Source organism: Symphodus melops (assembly GCF_947650265.1).
Source record: "Symphodus melops genome assembly, chromosome: 23".
NCBI lineage: Eukaryota > Metazoa > Chordata > Actinopteri > Labriformes > Labridae > Symphodus > Symphodus melops.
In genome coordinates, this window is record NC_136713.1 from 675,248 (window position 1) to 695,247 (window position 20,000).

The 20,000-nt window shown below is 49.0% G+C and overlaps 1 protein-coding gene across 1 annotated transcript in view; it reads left to right on the forward strand.

The window, feature by feature from the left end:
• Nucleotides 1-555: 555 nt before the first annotated feature.
• Nucleotides 556-20,000, forward strand: part of nlgn4xa (neuroligin 4 X-linked a) — a 62,300-nt gene continuing 42,855 nt past the window's right edge. Inside the window, exons 1-2 of the mRNA XM_079336285.1 lie at nucleotides 556-1,239; nucleotides 16,693-16,845. Coding sequence (XP_079192411.1) covers nucleotides 786-1,239; nucleotides 16,693-16,845 — 607 coding nt within the window. The 5' untranslated portion in view covers nucleotides 556-785. The remainder of the gene's footprint in view (nucleotides 1,240-16,692; nucleotides 16,846-20,000) is intronic.

Here is a 20,000-nt window from a genome sequence, read left to right on the forward strand (position 1 = left end):
AGAGCAGATCTCTAGCAGGTTATTGAATTAATCACTGGCACGCATGTCGTCTACTTTAATGAGAGTGTCCGTGAGATCAGATTCCTCCCTCACAGAGGAGATTTAAATATGATTCCATCTATTCAACCTCAGCACGCCCCCTCCTCCCCCACATGACCACGTTAATGTCAAGTAAAGTAAACGTTCCAACAAACAGGATTCAGCCGTGTTGCACAAAACTTCCTGAAATCGTCCCCAAACTTCCGGGATCGTCGACTGTTTCCTGTTTGAATCCGGCAGGTTGCTGCTTTGAGTGTGCACATTTTGAATGCGCAATCAGGACCTGTGGTGGAGAGGTAGGCAGGGAGAGCACCAGAGCAGTTTTTTTGGGGGGGTTCGGTTTGCTCGACGGCACCTCGGCAGGGCTGGAGACGCTCCTAATTCCGGTCCGCATCAGGTCTTGAAAGTGTTTTGAAATCTGCTGCCTTGCTGAACGTCGTTGGTAACTGTTGTTTTTTTTTGTCTTTCTTGCAGGATATTGGATCAAGCTGGAGCTCAGGTAACCAATCAGAGTCCTAGGCTTCTTCTCTGGACGGGGGAGTCGTACAGCGGATCTCCAAGCAGGCTCTCATGATGGGGAGCACTGTGAAAGCTGCTCTCATTGGCCGGAGCTCTTTGGTTCAGCTCGCAGCCTGAGGAGGAACAGGAAGTATCTGGGTGGAGGGGCAGGGGGGGGGCGCCAAGGAGGACCCGAAAGGTGGACCGTAACCCCGACCCGCCAGGCTCAGGCTCAGCACGGCGGGAGCATGTCAGCGTCCGGAGGCTCTTCATGGATGTGTCGCTCCACAGCCGGGGTCAACTCCCTGCTGTTCGCCGGGCTGGCGTCCATTTTTGTGGTCGCCGCCGCTCAGACCCAGCAGCCGCCCTCCGTCACCACCAATTACGGGAAATTGCGAGGAGTGAAGGTTACGTTACCCAATGAGATCCTCGGACCGGTGGAGCAGTATTTAGGGATCCCTTATGCACTTGCCCCGATCGGGGAGAGGAGGTTCCAGGCGCCGGAGCCGCCCATGTCCTGGCCTGGAATCAGGAATGCTACTCAGTTTGCTCCGGTTTGTCCTCAGTTCTTGGAGGACCGCTTTTTACTCAACGACATGCTGCCGGTGTGGTTCACGGCTAACTTGGATACAGTGGTTACCTACGTGCAGGAGCAGAGCGAGGACTGCCTTTACCTGAACATCTACGTCCCCACGGAGGACGGTAAGTCCACTGACACTTCCTGTCTGTCCACGGCTTGTTTCCTGTTGTGTTTGACGGCGGTGTAACTGCTCACGTTCGCGTTTTGCTGCTTGACGATGCACAAAGTGATTTTTGTTTTGCTCCCTGCTAACTCAAGTCCACTCCTCACCCACCTGTCATGCCTCTGTGTGTTTATCGACTGTGAGAGACGATGCCGAGCCCCGCCCGGGTCGGCTCCTCCTTCCCTGAACTCATCCAGGTCTACACTCCCTCCCGCCCGCTAACAACAGAGTGCTAAGTCTCTAACTCGACTCTTCTCCTCTGTCGCCCCCTGGTGGTGGAACAAACTCCCAACCTCCATTCGATCTGAGTCCCTTTTGCACCTTTAAGAAAAAGCTGAAGACCCGGCTCTTTAGTTCTAGTTGTTGCAGCTGCTGCAAGGTGAGGATGACTTCACCTGCCGTGTGCTTGTGGGCTTTGTAGAGAAACTTTCCGTCTCGTGATGAAGAGCAGCCGATCAAGGCCACGATGTTTTTTACGACACTAGAAAGTGAATCTTCACAAGAAAGCAGGAGCATCTCTGAGAGCGCGGCAAAACTTTATCAACACCGTGGTTTTGTGTTTGCAGTCTTAAAGGTCCCGCCCACCTTTTGGGCCGGGTCGATGTCTACAGCTGCAGGTCTCAGGATGCATCACATGTGTACTGGAAACATGCTGCTTTGGGCTGCACATGCTAATTAGCTCCACCGCTAACTCCAGTGTAGTGGGTGTTATTCTGCATCGAAGCAGGCAGACGGGGTCACCGTGGCGTTCCTCCGCCTTTGGTGAGCTAATTAGATCTCATTTCAATTTGAAGACAGGCGCGACAGGCGTGTCGTTTTTGATTGACAGCTGTCACATTTTCCGAAGGGTTTGACGTTCACGCGCTCACACGGCTGTGGAGACGATGACTTTAGCGTGTTGACACTGAAAATGAGTTTTTTTTTTTTTTTTTGGCCCTCGAGGTCGGATAATGATGGTTTCTTTTCTCTCTTCTCTAAATAAAGAGAGTGACGTCAAATTCAAGGAGAAACAAATAAATTTTAAAAAAAAGGAAAGAATTGCAGCTCCATTTGGGAAGGAGGAGATCATGTGACAGGAGAGGAGCCTCGACGCTTCTCACCAGGCAAAGACAGAGAAATTCGTTTTTTTTTACTTTTAATGGAAAAGAATTAAAAGACGATTTTCCACATAATTAAAATCTTTTATTTGTGATTTTAAATGAAGAGCTTCACAAACAAGCTTTTTACCGCTGACGAGTGTTTTGTATTTCAGGCCGTCTCATGACCTTGATTAGTATAGATTTTTGCCCCCCCGCAGCCTGATCAGTTTAAACTCGTCTGTGAGAGAGAATCGAGAGCCGACTGAGCCGACTGAGCCGGAAACAAAAGAGAAGCTCCAGATGTGTCTGCGTGGCTCTTCACCCGCAGAGTGAGGCGCTGTGTTCGACAGGAGACCGAGTGTCTGCAGGGTCAGAGGGGGAGCACATTAACGTGTGTGTGTGTGTGTGTGTGTGTGTGTGTGTGTGAGATCTCTGACAGCTCGCCTCTATATTTAGTCTGAGCTCCTCCGTACAGGGCAGATTAAAAAGTGCAGGAGGAGGATAATCTCACAATCCGGTGTCGGCGCACGGTCGAAGGCTTTTCTCAAAATCTTTTAGTGTGAAAAAAAAAAAAAAGAAGTGATTGTACTCGGTTTAGAGGCCAATAAATCTGCTCACCTGTATGAGAAATAAAAGTCTGCTCCTGCACACATCATCATACTGTCATGAAGTGAGTGCAGCTGTGATTGATAGATAGATAGATAGATAGATAGATAGATAGATAGATAGATAGATAGATAGATAGATAGATAGATAGATAGATAGATAGATAGATAGATAGATAGATACTTTATTGATCCCGAGGGAAACTCAGGGCTTCCTCACACTGTTCTCACCTCACATATCCGTCTTATTGAAGTCGTCTCAGACACACTGTCATTGGAATCATCTGCATCATCTGCCGTCTGTCGGTTTGTATGTCGGCTTCATGAGATGGGAAAGGACGGATATCTCAGGAAAAGAAAATGTTCGAAAGGTCGATCCGTGAGAGAGACGTTTGGTCGTTTGCTCCCGAACTGTTTAATCTGCAACACGAGGAATAAATAAAGTTCTGACACGTCTGTAAGAGCAAAGGAGTCAGCTTGGAAACGCAACATCCAGACAGAGCTCGTCCTCCAGCTTCCTGTCCAAACAGGAAGTGGACCAACACAAGGTTCAGCCTGGTTTTAGAAGCAGCTTCATCCTCACTCTCATTAGATTCTTTGCTATTCACCGCTTTGAATCTCGTCCAATCACTGAGCTGCATCCTTGTCCGTGACAGAGGGAAGAGGTCACGCCGTCGAATGTAAAGCAGCTTCATTTCCCGGAGGAGCTTTTATTTTCAAACGGCACGCTGCCTCTCCCTGTGTTTTTAAATCGCCGGACGTCTCTCACGCCACTTCTGTTTTAATGCCGCGCGCTCGTTCTGAATGTGAACGCGTGTTCAGAATTAAAGCCGCCTGCTCGCCTCACACGGCCTCCACAGGCGCCGCCACCGGCTTCATGTTCCAGCAGCAGCAGCGGCAGCAGTGATTTATTCCAAACCTAAAAAAAGAGGAACATTTCTCAGCGTCTCGAGCAGAGCTGGAGCGAGCGCCGCTCCTTAAATTAAAACAGTCTTTGCAGCACTTTATAAGGCAGAGATAAAACGAGGTAAACCGGGAGAGAAGGAAATGGCTCTAAGTCTGCGTTTTTTGGAGCCGCTGCAGCTCCACTGTATTTACTTACATCTTGATGCCAGCACATGGAGTGATTATGTAATTTGTAGGGTGTCGAGTCAGCACTTTACTTAGCGCTCGTAGCCTGAAGTCCCAATCTGTGCAGCACTCAGCCACGGCCTCCCTGCTGCTCTCAAAGAAGTCAAACCAACCCTGTGAAGAATATTTTTCATTCTTTTCAAGGTTTTTATCGCTCTGGAAAAAATCCTTTTATTAAAGCAACAATGTGTAACCTCCTCGCCGCGCTCTAAAGCAGCCGTTTCAAATAGAACAAAAAGTGTGAGCGGGGAGAATGGCGTGGCGAACGGTTGCATACAGGTAAACGTTTCACCATTCTCCCTTTTATGAGATTCAACGCAGGCGAAGTGACTCGACGTTGGGACTCGCGCACGCTTCTCTCTGCACAAAATGTCACCAAAGCCGGATGTTTTCCTCCGGCTCGGAGTGACTCATGTTCAGATACTCGGAAAAAGAATCCCATTGGAGGAAAATGACTGGAGGCCGGGTCACGACGCGGCAGAGTAAGAGACGGAGAAGTGGTATCTAAGTCCTAACCTGTGTTCTGTCTGCTCATCGCTGCATCAGAGGCCACAGATTGAGGATGCGAGGCTGCAGCGCTAACGTCAGGAGCCGCAGGAAAAGACAGGAAATCACACAAACAGAGCGACACGGGTCAGCGTGTTTTATTTAGGAGTGGGTTTGTTTTTTGTGATCGCCGTCGGTGCTTCTCTTTCTCATCTGCTGGAGCTCAAAAAAACGCTCTCGCTGGGGCGCCGGTGGCCTCGTGATTGGTGTGCACGCCCCGCGTGTTGACGCTGTATCCTGACTGGTTTGAACAGGAGCCCCTCTGTGTGAGGTCTGCATGTTCTCTCCGTGCGTGGCGTGGGTTCTCTCCAGGTACTCTGGCTCCCTCCCACAGACACGTGCCGGTTAGGTTACCTGGTGATTTTAAATTGCCAGTAGGTGTGAGTGTGCCTCGCACCTATGGACAGCTGGGATTGGCTCCAGCATGGATGGCGAAAATGAAATCGACATCAGGGTGCTGACTTTAAACTCATCTTCATGTTTACTCAGTCTTGCTTGTATGTTGTGTGCTTTCCCCGTGTGTGTGTGTTTGTTTTTGTACGAGCAGCCAGGAGCAGATGTGTGTGTTCACGCTCGGCCAGGTTACAGCCACATGGCACTGGCGTGTGTTTGTGCAGCTTGCTCTCTCGGTGAGCGGGCCGAGTCGTGCAAACAGAGGCGCTCTGCTGCCACATCAGCCGCCTGCTGAGAGCGACTCAGCGCCGCTCGCTCATCACAGAGACATCACGGAGTCAGACCAGCACAATGACACCAGCACGGGAGACGTGCTGAACACTGAGCGCACCATTGGACACCACGCACGAGCAGCCACATTAGAGAATCACATTTCCATCATGTCGGCTTCATTTCATCTGCGTGTAATAAGATCAGATGATATCTCCCGTTTTAAAGACACACTCCATGGATTTGTTAGAGCGCGTTGTAATCGTTAGATTTTCTTCCATTTTCCAGTTCACAGAGAGGACGTGACAGCCTGTTTACTGTTTACCTGCTGCAGACGTTACAGTCTGTTTACCTGCTGCAGACGTTACAGTCTGTTTACCTGCTACAGACGTTACAGTCTGTTTACCTGCTGCAGACGTTACAGTCTGTTTACCTGCTGCAGACGTTACAGCCTGTTTACCTGCTGCAGACGTTACAGCCTGTTTACCTGCTGCAGACGTTACAGCCTGTTTACCTGCTGCAGACGTTACAGTCTGTTTACCTGCTGCAGACGTTACAGCCTGTTTACCTGCTGCAGACGTTACAGTCTGTTTACCTGCAGACGTTACAGCCTGTTTACCTGCAGACGTTACAGCCTGTTTACCTGCTGCAGACGTTACAGTCTGTTTACCTGCTGCAGACGTTACAGCCTGTTTACATGCTGCAGACGTTACAGCCTGTTTACATGCTGCAGACGTTACAGCCTGTTTACCTGCAGACGTTACAGCCTGTTTACCTGCTGCAGACGTTACAGTCTGTTTACCTGCTGCAGACACGTTACAGTCTGTTTACCTGCTGCAGACGTTACAGTCTGTTTACCTGCTGCAGACGTTACAGCCTGTTTACCTGCTGCAGACGTTACAGCCTGTTTACCTGCTGCAGACGTTACAGTCTGTTTACCTGCTGCAGACGTTACAGTCTGTTTACCTGCTGCAGACGTTACAGTCTGTTTACCTGCTGCAGACACGTTACAGTCTGTTTACCTGCTGTAGACGTTACAGTCTGTTTACCTGCTGCAGACGTTACAGTCTGTTTACCTGCTGCAGACGTTACAGTCTGTTTACCTGCTGCAGACGTTACAGTCGGTTTACCTGCTGCAGACGTTACAGTCTGTTTACTGTTTACCTGCTGCAGACGTTACAGCCTGTTTACCTGCTGCAGACGTTACAGGCTGTGTACCTGCTGCAGACGTTACAGCCTGTTTACCTGCTGCAGACGCTACAGTCTGTTTACCTGCTGCAGACGTTACAGCCTGTTTACCTGCTGCAGACGTTACAGCCTGTTTACCTGCTGCAGACGTTACAGCCTGTTTACCTGCTGCAGACGTTACAGCCTGTTTACCTGCTGCAGACGTTACAGTCTGTTTACCTGCTGCAGACGTTACAGCCTGTTTACCTGCTGCAGACGTTACAGTCTGTTTACCTGCTGCAGACGTTACAGCCTGTTTACCTGCTGCAGACGTTACAGCCTGTTTATCTGCTGCAGACGTTACAGTCTGTTTACCTGCTGCAGACGTTACAGTCTGTTTACCTGCTGCAGACGTTACAGCCTGTTTACCTGCTGCAGACGTTACAGCCTGTTTACCTGCTGCAGACGTTACAGCCTGTTTACCTGCTGCAGACGTTACAGTCTGTTTACCTGCAGACGTTACAGTCTGTTTACCTGCTGCAGACGTTACAGTCTGTTTACCTGCTGCAGACGTTACAGTCTGTTTACCTGCTGCAGACGTTACAGCCTGTTTACCTGCTGCAGACGTTACAGCCTGTTTACCTGCTGCAGACGTTACAGTCTGTTTACCTGCTGCAGACGTTACAGCCTGTTTACCTGCTGCAGACGTTACAGCCTGTTTACCTGCTGCAGACGTTACAGCCTGTTTACCTGCTGCAGACGTTACAGCCTGTTTATCTGCTGCAGTCTGATGTCCCGTCACGCTCACAGGTTCTCAGCCCCTCTCTGTCCAGCAGGTGACTTTAATCTGACAGGATGGAGACAGAGTACGCAGCGAGCTGCCAGTCACAGTGAGCAACACTGGAATATGAGGTGGGGGGTCCAGCTGTGGTCTGACTGCTCTGAGTCCGTTTCTCCAAAGAGTTCAGGATTACGAGTGTTTGAATCATGGTGACCAGCGGTTCTGACGGAGGGAGGATTTAGTTTGGTTCAGAGTAAAGTGGATCAATGTGTCAAAGCGAGTGATTATAAATGTGCGCTCTCTGAGTCTTGTGTTTCTTCTGCAGGCTGTAAACAGAGGCAACGCGTGGAACCGTATGTCCTTTGTTACGTAATCTCTGACCACGCTGGGAGCTCGCCGTCACTCCCAGAGGCTCCATCGTCAACAGACGACGACCTTACGCGTCTGCGTGTCTTTTTCAATCCCACGTTCGGCAGCCAAAGCAAATACGACCACGTCTCCAGTCAGCGCCAACACGTCCACCGATAGGCTGGAAAACCTCGCGGCACACCGCCTAACCTCTCCCTGTCTGATTGGACGCGTCAGTCTGCACAGTAAAACATCAAATCAGAGCTTTTTTTTCTCAAACTTTGCTTTTTTTAGTCCCTTCCAGGCTTCTGTAGTTGCTCCTCAAACCCTCTGCAGCCTGTTCAGCTTCAGTATGAATGGACTGAGTATTTCCTGCACAGCGCTCCAAGCTCTTTCATGCATTTTCATCTCTTCTCCCCCCTTATTCTACTTTTCTCCTCAACACCATGCAGGGCCACACAGAGCACCAGACACTGATTTCTACAGTAATGATGGTGGCGGAGATGAAGGTATTTTTCTTCTTTCTTTCTCCTCTTTTTTTTTTTTTTTTTTTTTTTTTTTTTTTTGAGCGCCAAGCCTGACGTTGCATGACGGCAAACCTGCTGACCCTTTTTTTTTTTTTTTTTTTTTTTTTTTTTTTATATAATCAGTTTCTTTTGACTCCCCTGAAAGTGCATCTGAGCACACTCCTCTCAGCTCTCCTTTTTTCTTTTTCTTTTTCGTCGTAGGAGCTTCTTTTCTTTCTGGAGTCGATGTGAATCAGGAGTTTTTTTTTTTTTTTAAACAGGAAGTGAGCTTCTTTACTAACCTGCGTTTCCTCTCAGATCTGATCTCAGCTCTGCATGATATCCCCCCCTCTTCTGATTATTAATATTTAAAAAAAAAAATAAGATCATGCCCCCTCTCTTCCCTTTTTTTTTTCCCTCGCTCTCCTCCTACTGCTCGGTGAAGCATGAGCACTAACCCGTGTTGTTTTGACAGCTCTAATTTGTTCATCAGTGACTCAGAAAATCAAAATCTGCCACTTTCTTTCCCTTTCCTCTATTAACGGCTGCTTCCTCTGCATGATAATAAGCACATTGCAGCGTCTCTTTGTCCTCGCTGTGTCGGCTCATCCGCGGGCACCAACAGATGACTGGATGTGAACAAAAATCTGTGGGAGACATTTGAGTGAAAGGGCACCATTTGTCTTCTCGGGGGAGGGGAGGGGAGGGGGGGGGGGCGGTGACATTTGTGAATCACGTTGTTACGGGCAGTCGTTCAGGTTTTACGTCTGTTGATGCAGAGAGTGATATTTGACTTCATCCTCGACCAACCACGAGCGAGGAAGAAAGACACAGACCCGATGCTGAAGTGTCCTCCTGGTCGGTCTTGATGTCGGACCCGGGTGCTGGATCTGAAACCGGTGCAGACGAGGAATCCTGCAGCGGTTGTGATTTAATGTAACGCACAGATAGTCGTGTGGTGGATTTGAAACGTGAAGATTCTCTGAAGCTGAAAGTGTAAATATCACCAGCGTGTGAAATATTGATGCTGCGAGAGGCGAAGAAAACCCAACAGCCTCTGAGAGTTGTGCAGCACTGAGCTGTATTTTGCATTATTAAATCTAGCCGCTCAGCGTGGTCGCATCTTCATGGTGTCACAGAAGTCTGCAGAATGAGAGCTGCAGCATTTAGCATTATTATTAATATTATCATTATTACGTCTGTTCATCTGTGTTTTGCTTTTTTACCTTTTCAGACAGCATGAAGGCTCAAACATGTTTTTATTTGTTCTCACATTTGTCCACAAGTCCTGCAAAGCTAGCCAAAGCAGCGTGTGTCTCAATAGGAGAATGGTTCCTCTTCCTTCTGACTGAGCATGTCCTGCAGAACACCTGGCCGTCGATGCTACGGTGGCCCTGAAGGTCAAATGTGATGGCTGCAGTGGCAGAGGACTGCACGGGACGGAGCGTCGGAGGAGCTGCTGCTCTGTGTGTGTTGTTGTGATGTTTGCTCCTTGTGAGTCACGCTCTTCTTCTTCAGTGGAGACATTTGTTTGTTTGATCACTTGAACAACTTTGTGACAGACGGAGAAAAATAAGGAGAGCGATGCTTTTTGATTCGACGCTGACAAACACGGCGAAGAGCTTTGATGGAGGGCAAAAAATAGAAGAAAGAGAAAACAGATGACGGTGGTTCGAGAGAATTTGGGAGCGGATGGAGCAGGATAAAGATGGAATTAGATTGACCCCAGTGTCATATATGTGAAGTGTACTCACCCTGGTCTGACTGTGAGGTCAGCTGGGGTTTCTTTTATGTGCATTAGCAATCAGGGTTGATTGTAAAAATGGTCAAATTAAGCCGTAAACCTTTCAGGAAGTCGCTGGGAAAATTTGGCTATCCTGCTTAAGCTCCACAACATCGAAGGCCTACATTTCCCAGAATGCAATGCAGCATTGGCAACGCTTTTCCTTGCGTTTCTTCAGCCGGGTGGAATAAATGCAGCTGAATATAAAACGTGCCGATGTGTCCTCTGCACACAGGCGAGTACAGAGCAACACAACGATGTTTGTGTGTGGAGATGGTGCAGTTCTTCTTTAATCCGACGGCTTAGTGGTTTGTGTTTAGCGGCTCCACATGTCCCAGTGTCCTTAAATCAACCCGAACATACTCTCAACGTATGTGTGCAGGGAGAAAATCCTCAAGTCAGAGAGGCTGAATAAAAGCTGTGGAGTGAAGATTACATTTATGGAAGCTGTTTCACATGAAATTATCTCTAATGGGATTTTTCCTCTTTTTCTTAAAGGTCACACATTCACCATGTTCCTCTAACACTACGTTCTACTCTGTTTCCTTCATGATGATTAGTGTACATCCTCTCCGTCTTCTGCCTGCTCAAACAGGCCTGTTTGGAGATTTTCCCTTCATGACATCACAAAGGGCAGTAGCCCCTCCCCCAGGTGGGTGACACTCCCACAGCTAGGTGTTTGTTCTGCCCTCTGAGTCTGCCTTCTCACCGTAAACAATAGGACATGGAGCCAGAAAGCAGCGAGTACACCCGAGCCCTTCCAGAGAGGGGGCGTGGTCAGACACAGCTCATTTACATATTTAAAGCTACAGACACAGAAACAGCCTGTTCTGAGCAGGGCTGAAATAGAGGGGTTTATAGACATGATCAAATACAGGATCAGAGTGGATTTACAACAACACACTTCACACACATGATGAAGAGGAGCGAGGACACTGATTTACATCGTTTGAAGAGGAAGAGGAGGTCATGTGACCTTTAAGGTAGCTGTATGTATTATTTTCTCTTTCAGCTGTTCTCGATACTGTAAAGAAAACCTCATGATTTCTTTTCAATTATTTGATTTGCAGCAAACAGATGCAGCATCATCTTAAGGAGGTGCTGCTCTGTTGTTAAATTGATTAAAACTCACCATCTGCCCCGCAGCTGGTGCAGAAAAAAAAAGAGACATTCTCCACCTGAAAGAGCAGAAGGAAACACGAATATTCCTTCGCAGATGTTTCGACTTACACTTATGTGTCATAGAGGAGCAAAAAAAAAAAAAAAAAAAAGATTCTGGTAATTTAGCACACTGTGAAGTGGATTTCTAGATGTTGAAGTAGATAAAGGGCGTCTTCAGGCGTCACCTCAGCTCGCCGACTTTTCACAAGGATCGATGCACCTCTGACTGTGTGAGCATCTGCCGTGGCGATGAATTACCCGAGTGGATCCCCCCCCGCGAGTCCTTCGCCACCTCGGTGCTGCTGCTCACCTAGAAGAAAGCAGTTTGAATACATTCGAATTATTCAACGATGTCTCTGAATAGGAAGTGTTGAGGGCATCATGAGAATAGATTTAATTTAGATTTCATGTCTGAAAAGAGAGACAGTGCAGGGATCATTATGGTGGGATAAAAGCATGGGGGGGGGGGGGGGGGAAGACGGTGTTCAGGTTAAGACCATAAACTCGTTAGGAAAATGTTAATTGAGGGAATAAGTAGGAACAGACTTCTTTAGAATTAGCTGTATTTTTGGAGCCTGTGGGTTCGCCCCCTGCTGGACACATATAGAAGTCAGTATTATATCACAGGTCTGACTCTCTGTGACGAGGCAGGCTGGCCTGTGTTTAGGCACGCCACTGGAAATGTATTGAACAGGAAGTCAGTGGCCGTCTGTGCAAAGCATGCTGGGATAGACAGCAGTGATGACAGTCATAGGCGGGCGGCCGCACACCTCTTTTTTCGCCTCCATTAACCGCCGTTTGTGCTCGTCGCAGTAATGGCAGAAAACGCTGAAAGCGATGGAAAATTCATACAGACCCCGACGAACAAGCCCCCCCCCCCCCCGCCCCCCCCCCTCCCCCGCCTGCTTCACCCGTATAAAGATGAGTAATGTGTGCAGCGCCGTGCAGCCAGTGGAGGAATATATTATCCCTCCTGCCCGGGTGGCAGTGATGAATGTCCCCGACGAACTTGCTGCACAGTCACCCGGGAAGTTCCACGAGCCCGAGAGAGCGTGACGAGCGAGAGACACTGGGAACAAGAGAGAGAGAGAGAGAGAGAGAGAGGAGCACTTGAAGCAGTGTGCTTCCTTTAAAGTTTTTAAGTGCACTCCATGCTGACAGGACGGGGACACGGTGCCCTGAGACCACCCTCTCCTCCTCCGCAATAAAGCACCGCTCTAAATCAGCAGGGCGTCCCCTCCCCCCCGTCCCCCCGACTCCTGACTCCCCCGCTGCTCTACAGGAAAGGGGACGGGCAGCAGCAGTCAATTAGCCTGTTTGTTTGATGGAGAGCCGGCTGAATAGTTTTGTCTGAGCCCACAGAGGCCTGCGGCGACCATCAGATACACATCACTTAGACACTATGACAACTTAATGGCAGAGCGCTTGTTTTATGTGCAGCTGCCTCCTCAAGGTTGTTCCCTCCGCCCACGCCGTGTTCACCGGGTTCGCTCTTAATGCTGGACTCAAACACAAACAGGAACATATTGACACCCGCCTGCCTCTGTAATCAGCCGGCCTTTTGTTTAACCCGGTGGATCCCACGTCGCCGGGGTCACGCCAGGGTTCTCCAAACACGGGATGAAAGTCCGAGCTTTGTGCTGAGGAAGTTAACAGGAAAGGTTTTTTTCCCTGTTTATCCCGTGAGCTGTTTAAGATACGGTCGTAGTCTGGTGACGTCCAACGATCGCACAGTGAACTTTTCTCTCCTCCTTTCTGCTCTTGCAGGAGGCTGTACGGCCAGCAGATGGCGTGCTGTTGGTTTATTACCACTGTGACCGAAATCTCTCTGCAACAAAACGGCGAACCCAAACGAGACGTGCCAATCATAAAGCCGTGCTGGCCTGATGTTTTCACGAACTCCTTCACATCACTCCTGCATCATTTCTCTGTTTTTCGGAGGTGTGTTTGGAGGCGTGTTCTAGGGTGTGTTCGGAGGCGTGTTCTAGGGTGTGTTCGGAGGCGTGTTCTCGGGAGTGTCTGGAGGCGTGTTCTTTGGTGTGTCTGGAGGCGTGTTCTCGGGTGTGTCTGGAGGCGTGTTCTCAGGAGTGTCCGGAGGCGTGTTCTAGGGTGTGTTCGGAGGCGTGTTCTCGGGAGTGTCTGGAGGCGTGTTCTTTGGTGTGTCTGGAGGCGTGTTCTCGGGTGTGTCTGGAGGCGTGTTCTCAGGAGTGTCCGGAGGCGTGTTCTAGGGTGTGTTCGGAGGCGTGTTCTCGGGTGTGTCCAGAGGTGTGTTCTCTGGTGTGTTTGGAGGCGTGTTTGGAGGCGTGTTCTCGGGAGTGTCTGGAGGTGTGTTCTCGGGAGTGTCTGGAGGCGTGTTCTCGGGAGTGTCCGGAGGCGTGTTCTCGGGTGTCTGGAGGCGTGTTCTCTGGAGTGTCTGGAAGCGTGTTCTCGGGTGTCTGGAGGCGTGTTCTCTGGAGTGTCTGGAGGCGTGTTCTCGGGTGTCTGGAGGCGTGTTCTCGGGAGTGTCTGGAGGCGTGTTCTCGGGTGTCTGGAGGCGTGTTCTCTGGAGTGTCTGGAAGCGTGTTCTCGGGTGTCTGGAGGCGTGTTCTCGGGAGTGTCTGGAGGCGTGTTCTCGGGTGTCTGGAGGCGTGTTCTCGGGAGTGTCTGGAGGCGTGTTCTCGGGTGTCTGGAGGCGTGTTCTCTGGAGTGTCTGGAGGTGTGTTCTCGGGTGTCTGGAGGCGTGTTCTCTGGAGTGTCTGGAGGCGTGTTCTCTGGAGTGTCCGGAGGCGTGTTCTCGGGTGTGTCTGGAGGCGTGTTCTCAGGTGTGTCTGGAGGCGTGTTCTCAGGTGTGTCTGGAGGCGTGTTCTCAGGTGTGTCTGGAGGCGTGTTCTCAGGTGTGTCTGGAGGCGTGTTCTCAGGTGTGTCTGGAGGCGTGTTCTCTGGAGTGTCTGGAGGCGTGTTCTCAGGTGTGTCCGGAGGCGTGTTCTCAGGCGTGAATCTCGTTGAGCAGTGATTTTTCCGTCATTCCTAAACGTAATGCTCCTGATTGGTTCCCCCTCCTCCTCGCTCACGGCGGCCCGACTCCTTCTTGGACAGAAACAGAAGTTTCATTTTTTAGTGTCTCGCTTTTGATGTCCTTGTTTTTGTTCCGTCATGACTTTGCCATCGTTTGTTATTGTTTTGATTGAGCGCCCCCTGGTGGTGGAATTGATTTATGTGAGGAGACCGTGACAAAGAGACGGGACGGTGTTTTTTTTCTTCAATCCGTGGTCGTGCATGCTTCACATCACATCGCTGCTGTTCTTGTTTTTGGACGCTACTTTCTGATTTCTAATTTCTCTGGATGCCGACTCAGCTGAACGTTCTGAATGTTCATGTTTATATTTCAGTGTCCCGACAGTGATTTATTTCAAACGATGAGAAAGTTTTCACAGCACTCGTAGCGTAACGTGTTCTTCTGACTTGTTTCAAATGTTTTGTTTTTGTTTTGGAGACGAGCTGCTGCTTTTCGTTCGAGTCGGATGATACAGATTTCGAAGCCTTTTTTTCCGCTCACAGCGAACTTGGCAAAACTTTGTGGAGTTGCCTCCTGGGGTGGAGAGAGATTCACTGCAGCGTGCTGGTCCAGCTCTTCCACCCTGGTTGTGCTTGCAGGTGAGGACTTGTGAAGGAGAAGCGAGCACATTAGCGAAGCCGAGGCTCCCACTCGGAGCCCGTGGAGGATTAATAACCTGTCACTGTGGGCTGCTTTGCTCTCCTGCACCTCACTGTTTCCTTCTGCGGAGGAGGAGAATGATACACTCCTCCTCCTGCTGCTGCTGCCGCTGCCTGCTTGTGCTCGCTCTGCCAACAACTTCCACACAAACAGCCCCGAGCCCCAAGTCGCACGCCGCTGTGCTTTTCAGCACGGCCCACGGCGACTGAAGATGAAGCAGTAATTGGTGCAGGCAAACTCAGTGATTTGCAGAATTAGGGGCAGGAGTGATTTAACATAACGTGAGCAAACACACGACCTCGGAAAAAAATCGTCACGCTTCAACTTCTTCTACTTTCTACTTCTGCACAGCGTGTGTGAATGGATGAGTTAATACTGCAGCAGCCTCTACCATCAGTGTGTGAATGTGTGTGAATGGATGAGTTAATACTGATGGACTCTGCAGCAGCCTCTACCATCAGTGTGTGAATGTGTATGAATGGATGAGTTAATACTGATGGACTCTTTACTCTGCAGCAGCCTCTACCATCAGTGTGTGAATGTGTATGAATGGATGAGTTCATACTGATGGACTCTTTACTCTGCAGCAGCCTCTACCATCAGTGTGAGTGTGTGTGTGAATGGATGAGTTAATACTGATGGACTCTTTACTCTGCAGCAGCCTCTACCATCAGTGTGAGTGTGTGTGTGAATGGATGAGTTAATGCTGATGGACTCTATACTCTGCAGCAGCCTCTACCATCACTATTTGTGTAATACACAAACAGGCAGTAGCAGCAGGGATGAAGTTAATGGTAAATTTGCATGAACAGCAGGCGACTGAAATAAGCTGAAGCTCCTTCGTCTCGGCGTGTTGGATGGATCTCTGCAGCTGAAGTGAACAAACGGACAGTTTTATTTTGCTGTAGTTCACGGTGAGCTCTGAATCTCTCCCACCAGGAGCACACAGGCCGGCCCGCTCTCCTGTCAATTCAATATTTTCCTCAGCGGATGCTCTCATCACGAATGACATTTGAGAGACTTCCAAAGCAGGCTGGTTCGGCGGGGCCGGGGATAACGGGGTTTGTTCAGCTGCTGCAGCGTCTGAGAGGACGAGCAGGACCAGTTGTTTTTCCTCTTCTTTAAAGAGAAGCCGAAGATGAATCGTCCACTAAAAAAAAACAAAAACGTTTTTCTGCAAAAAAAAGGTTTTGCAGGATAATTGAGTGCACACGCTCGTCCGTCCTCAGTGGGAGGATTCATATCTTCTCCTTCCATCTCCTCTCATGCAAAGGAGCCGCTCTTCATTTATAATCACCACCTACACATGTACTAATCACCCAGCTTAATCACAACTGGAGAGCTTCATAAACACAGCATTCATCTGGTTTAATTGCGGCGCTCCCTGCACGCCGCACCGAGAACAAATGGAGCAGCAGGAGAGGAGACAGATGTACACATGGCGGGGTTAGAAACATCCATCACTCTCACACGCCGGACTCTACCAATGATCAATCACTAGCGGTCACGCTGGATGCTGTTGCGTCCACGCTGACCGTCTTCAGTCCCTGCCAGCTCGAATAACGTCTGTGTTTTCTGTTTTGGAGAATCCTGAGCTGTCGCTGCTGATCAAAGACGCCTCAGACTGTGAAGACAGGACGTTCTCTTTTAATGAAGGTCAACGGACGAACAAGTTTTCTTGTTGTTCGAAATGTCAACGTTTCTCGTTACAGAAGCAGAAACTTTGCTTTAAAGTGGAGTCTACGTGTTGCTCCTGCTGCGGGCTGCACATGTTGGCTCATGTAGCTCACAATAAACCCCCAACTCTCTAAACTTCACCAAAGAAGTCTTTAGTGTCCCAGAGGTGGAATATCGCAGACTCTGCACGGGACGCCGCCATATATATGTTGCATGCTGGATAGAAAAGCCGTATTCTAACGTTGTTTCCCCCCCGTTTGTCTCCCTGCAGATATCCACGATGAGAACGGGTTAAAGCCGGTCATGGTTTACATCCACGGCGGCTCCTACATGGAAGGAACCGGCAACATGATCGACGGCAGCATCCTGGCGAGCTACGGGAACGTCATCGTCATCACAATCAACTACCGTCTGGGCGTTCTCGGTGAGTCCACCAATCTGCACGCTGTGATTAGCTCGGAGGAGGCTGAGAGGGAGTTATTGATTCCGGGATTGATTTAATGACTAATTGGGTCCCATTGTTTCTCCGCCTGGTCGCTCTTTGTGCGGGGGACAGATACGGCGTGGCTGTTTGGGTGTACGTGCAGCGAGGTCAGCAGTGGAAACCTCCTGAAGCTGTTTGTGATTACATATTTTGATTCTTTAATTACGCACGGTCTGCATGTGTACCAAGGATTGTTTCTCACAGAGCAAATACGCTGAACAGCGAGAGGTGGCGCGTGGTTTCTGTTGCCTCCAGCTATCCAGAATCTGTTTTCCCAGATCCAATCAGCTGCTAATGGAAGTCTTGCTGCTAGTTTGGAGGGCGTCTTTATTCAAGTGGTTGTATATTCCAACCCAGCTTGGACTGACCCCTACGGATCCAGATAAGCACATGCAAATGAAACAAAGACTTTTACATTTGTTGCCTTTGCGATTACTTTAATCGCTCCTCTGCATCAGACATCCAGCGGCCCTGAACATTCCTTGCTGGGAAAATTGATCTGTTGTGATCCGAGGCGGTATCTCCACCGCAGAGCCGTGCATCTGATTTAGTTCCCGTCTGTAAGATGAAAGTAGTTTCTGGCTCTCACAGGGATTCTTTATCTTGCCTTTGACATAAAGGTTTGCCTTTCCGAATGTCTGTTGCCCCAGAAAATGTCTGAGCCGAGGCTGATAACATCAAAGGTTTTTTGGGGAGAGAGTTTTGAAAATTCAGCCACTCTGTATTGAAATCCTTCAGGAGGATTTCTGACTGAGCTTCGCCCCCCCTTCTCTCCTGGTAAAGTTTAACCCGTGTTTGCTGCGGAAAGTGTTCTCTGTTCGGTTTGAGGCGCAGCTTTCGAATCCCCCCCCCCCCCCCAGAAAAAAATGAAAAGTGTTTCTCTTCATAATCGTCTCAAATTGCCCAACCATTCAGGAGCTGGAGAAAATAACACCGAGGTGGACTGTTACCAGGGGTTTTTTGAGTCTTGGCTGTGTAGTACTTGAACACTACAAACACCGCCCCCCCCCAAAACGCTTCAGCCCATAACGCCTCAGAATCAGCTGCAGCTGTGGGGTCATGTTAGAACAGTTGCCTGGTTGCTGGTGAATCCGGCCTTGCAGCCAATGGCCTACGAGCATGAAGGGTTTGCACCGATGTAAGAGGAAACAGGAAGTTAGGACGGAGGATTTACACACCTGGTAAGACGGAGCAGAGTCGCCACTCTTGTCTTCAGGCCTTCTGGTCTTCTGGACCTTGCATGGAGGAGACATTCGCTGACTGGAAGAAGATCATTGGACGATGATGGAAGTCTTCTCCATGTGCCCTCGCTACCTCTCCTTTCCTCGCTTGGATCTCTGCCCTTTCTCTTCTTGCAGCCTAAGTCCTTGGCTGGTCAAATATCAGATCAATTATACATACTTTGGAGAAAGGAACCAGATCACTATTGCTTAGTGACAACTTGGCAGTGCACACAAGGCAAGAGGCTAGCAGTGGCTTATTAGCATATCAATAGGATACGCTACACTTTACTGTGCTCTTGGGAATATTGGTCCTGGATTTATCTGCTTCCCAGATGAACAGCTAGAGTAGATCAGTAACTGTAGGAGACCAGGACTAGCTAGAACCAACTTTGCAGCACACATACATGTAATCCAGTGTAACTGAAGCTCGCTGAGCGCTGAGCATCGACCCGCCACATCCCATCCCTAAATGATCCTGTATCTTAGTACGGCCAGGATACGAGGTCTCTGCAGGTATCATTGGTTGAAAATGTGCACACTGGGAAGGAAGGCCGTAACGTTAAATCAGCGTGAGGATGATGAAGTCTAGAGTTCACTCGTTGTAACAGCAGGACGTGGACTGCTTTCAGATTCTTTTTCAAGCAGAGAGTGTGGCGTCAGCCAAAGCTAGCTTGTTAAGAAGCGTGTTATTGGTGCGTGCTTACAGTTAGGTATCAGACTCTGCGTGTGAAAGGAAATGAGAATCTCGACAAAGAAAGCCAAAGAAAGGTTGGCAGGTTGCTCGCTCGGAGCCTCTTGTTGTTTCATGTAGCACTTTGGATTTTGAAGATGATAAAAGACTCTGAAAATAGACTGAAATAGTCTAGAAATTGCATTATTTCACAAGCCTTACATCCTGTGAGTCAACCTACCTTATTAAGCCTCACCTTTATAAACAGTTCTGTCTAATTGGTTCAGCGAGTGAAGCTCGTCCCTCGGGGGAAGATTTCCAAGGCTGTGTCAGAGCTGCAACATTTTGCATCAGCGTGCTGGGATATTTTTAGATGAGGGGGGGGGGAAGAGGCTTCATTTGAAAATAGTCCTGATGCTGTGCTACTTAAAAGGCATTTTGTCTGAAAAGTAAGGGAAGTGAGAATCCTGAAGGTACACGGCGAGAAACGTTGGTTTACAAAGGAAGCATCAAAGCTGCGTCAGAGCTGCAGTCACTCTCCTCTCTCTCTGTAAGATGGAGGCTTTGTTGCAGGAAGCAGCAGTAGTGTGATAAAGCTCTCAGCTCCGCGGCTGAATTAAAAAAAAATTTAAAAAAAAATCTCCTGACTGAAGCTCGGAGCTTCTCATAGTCTCCTTTGGTAACATAAGCAGCGATGTGTGATGTAGAAACAGGTCTCTCTTCTCTCGAAGATCCTCCACCAAGCCAGCAGAGCCTCTGAGGACTGAAGCAGACTCATCAGGCAGCCCAGATTCTCACACCTGAACCCCACACACCCTCAATTATGAATACACGTCTTAGATACCCGGGCTTCTGTCAGCCCGGGTTCACAACAAAAACAGTTGATGCTTTTGGCCATAAACCAAGCAAACAACTTCTACAAGTCTTCTAAATAAAACATCCGGACACATTTTCCATGTGACACCTGTTGTGGATTTTTTTCCCCATTACCAAAGAGTGAAAATAAAGAGTGAGAAGAGCTATTCAAAAAAAGAACCCCAAGATCGATCTGGTCTCAACGAACATTTATTCGAAGGCAAGAGGTTTCTACAACTTTTGCTGTTAAGGGCCAATCAGTAAGATCTCTACAGACAAAATGACTTTACTGTGTCATCAGACACCTCCAGTGTCAGGAAACAGAGCCGATGCTGGAGTGTAACATC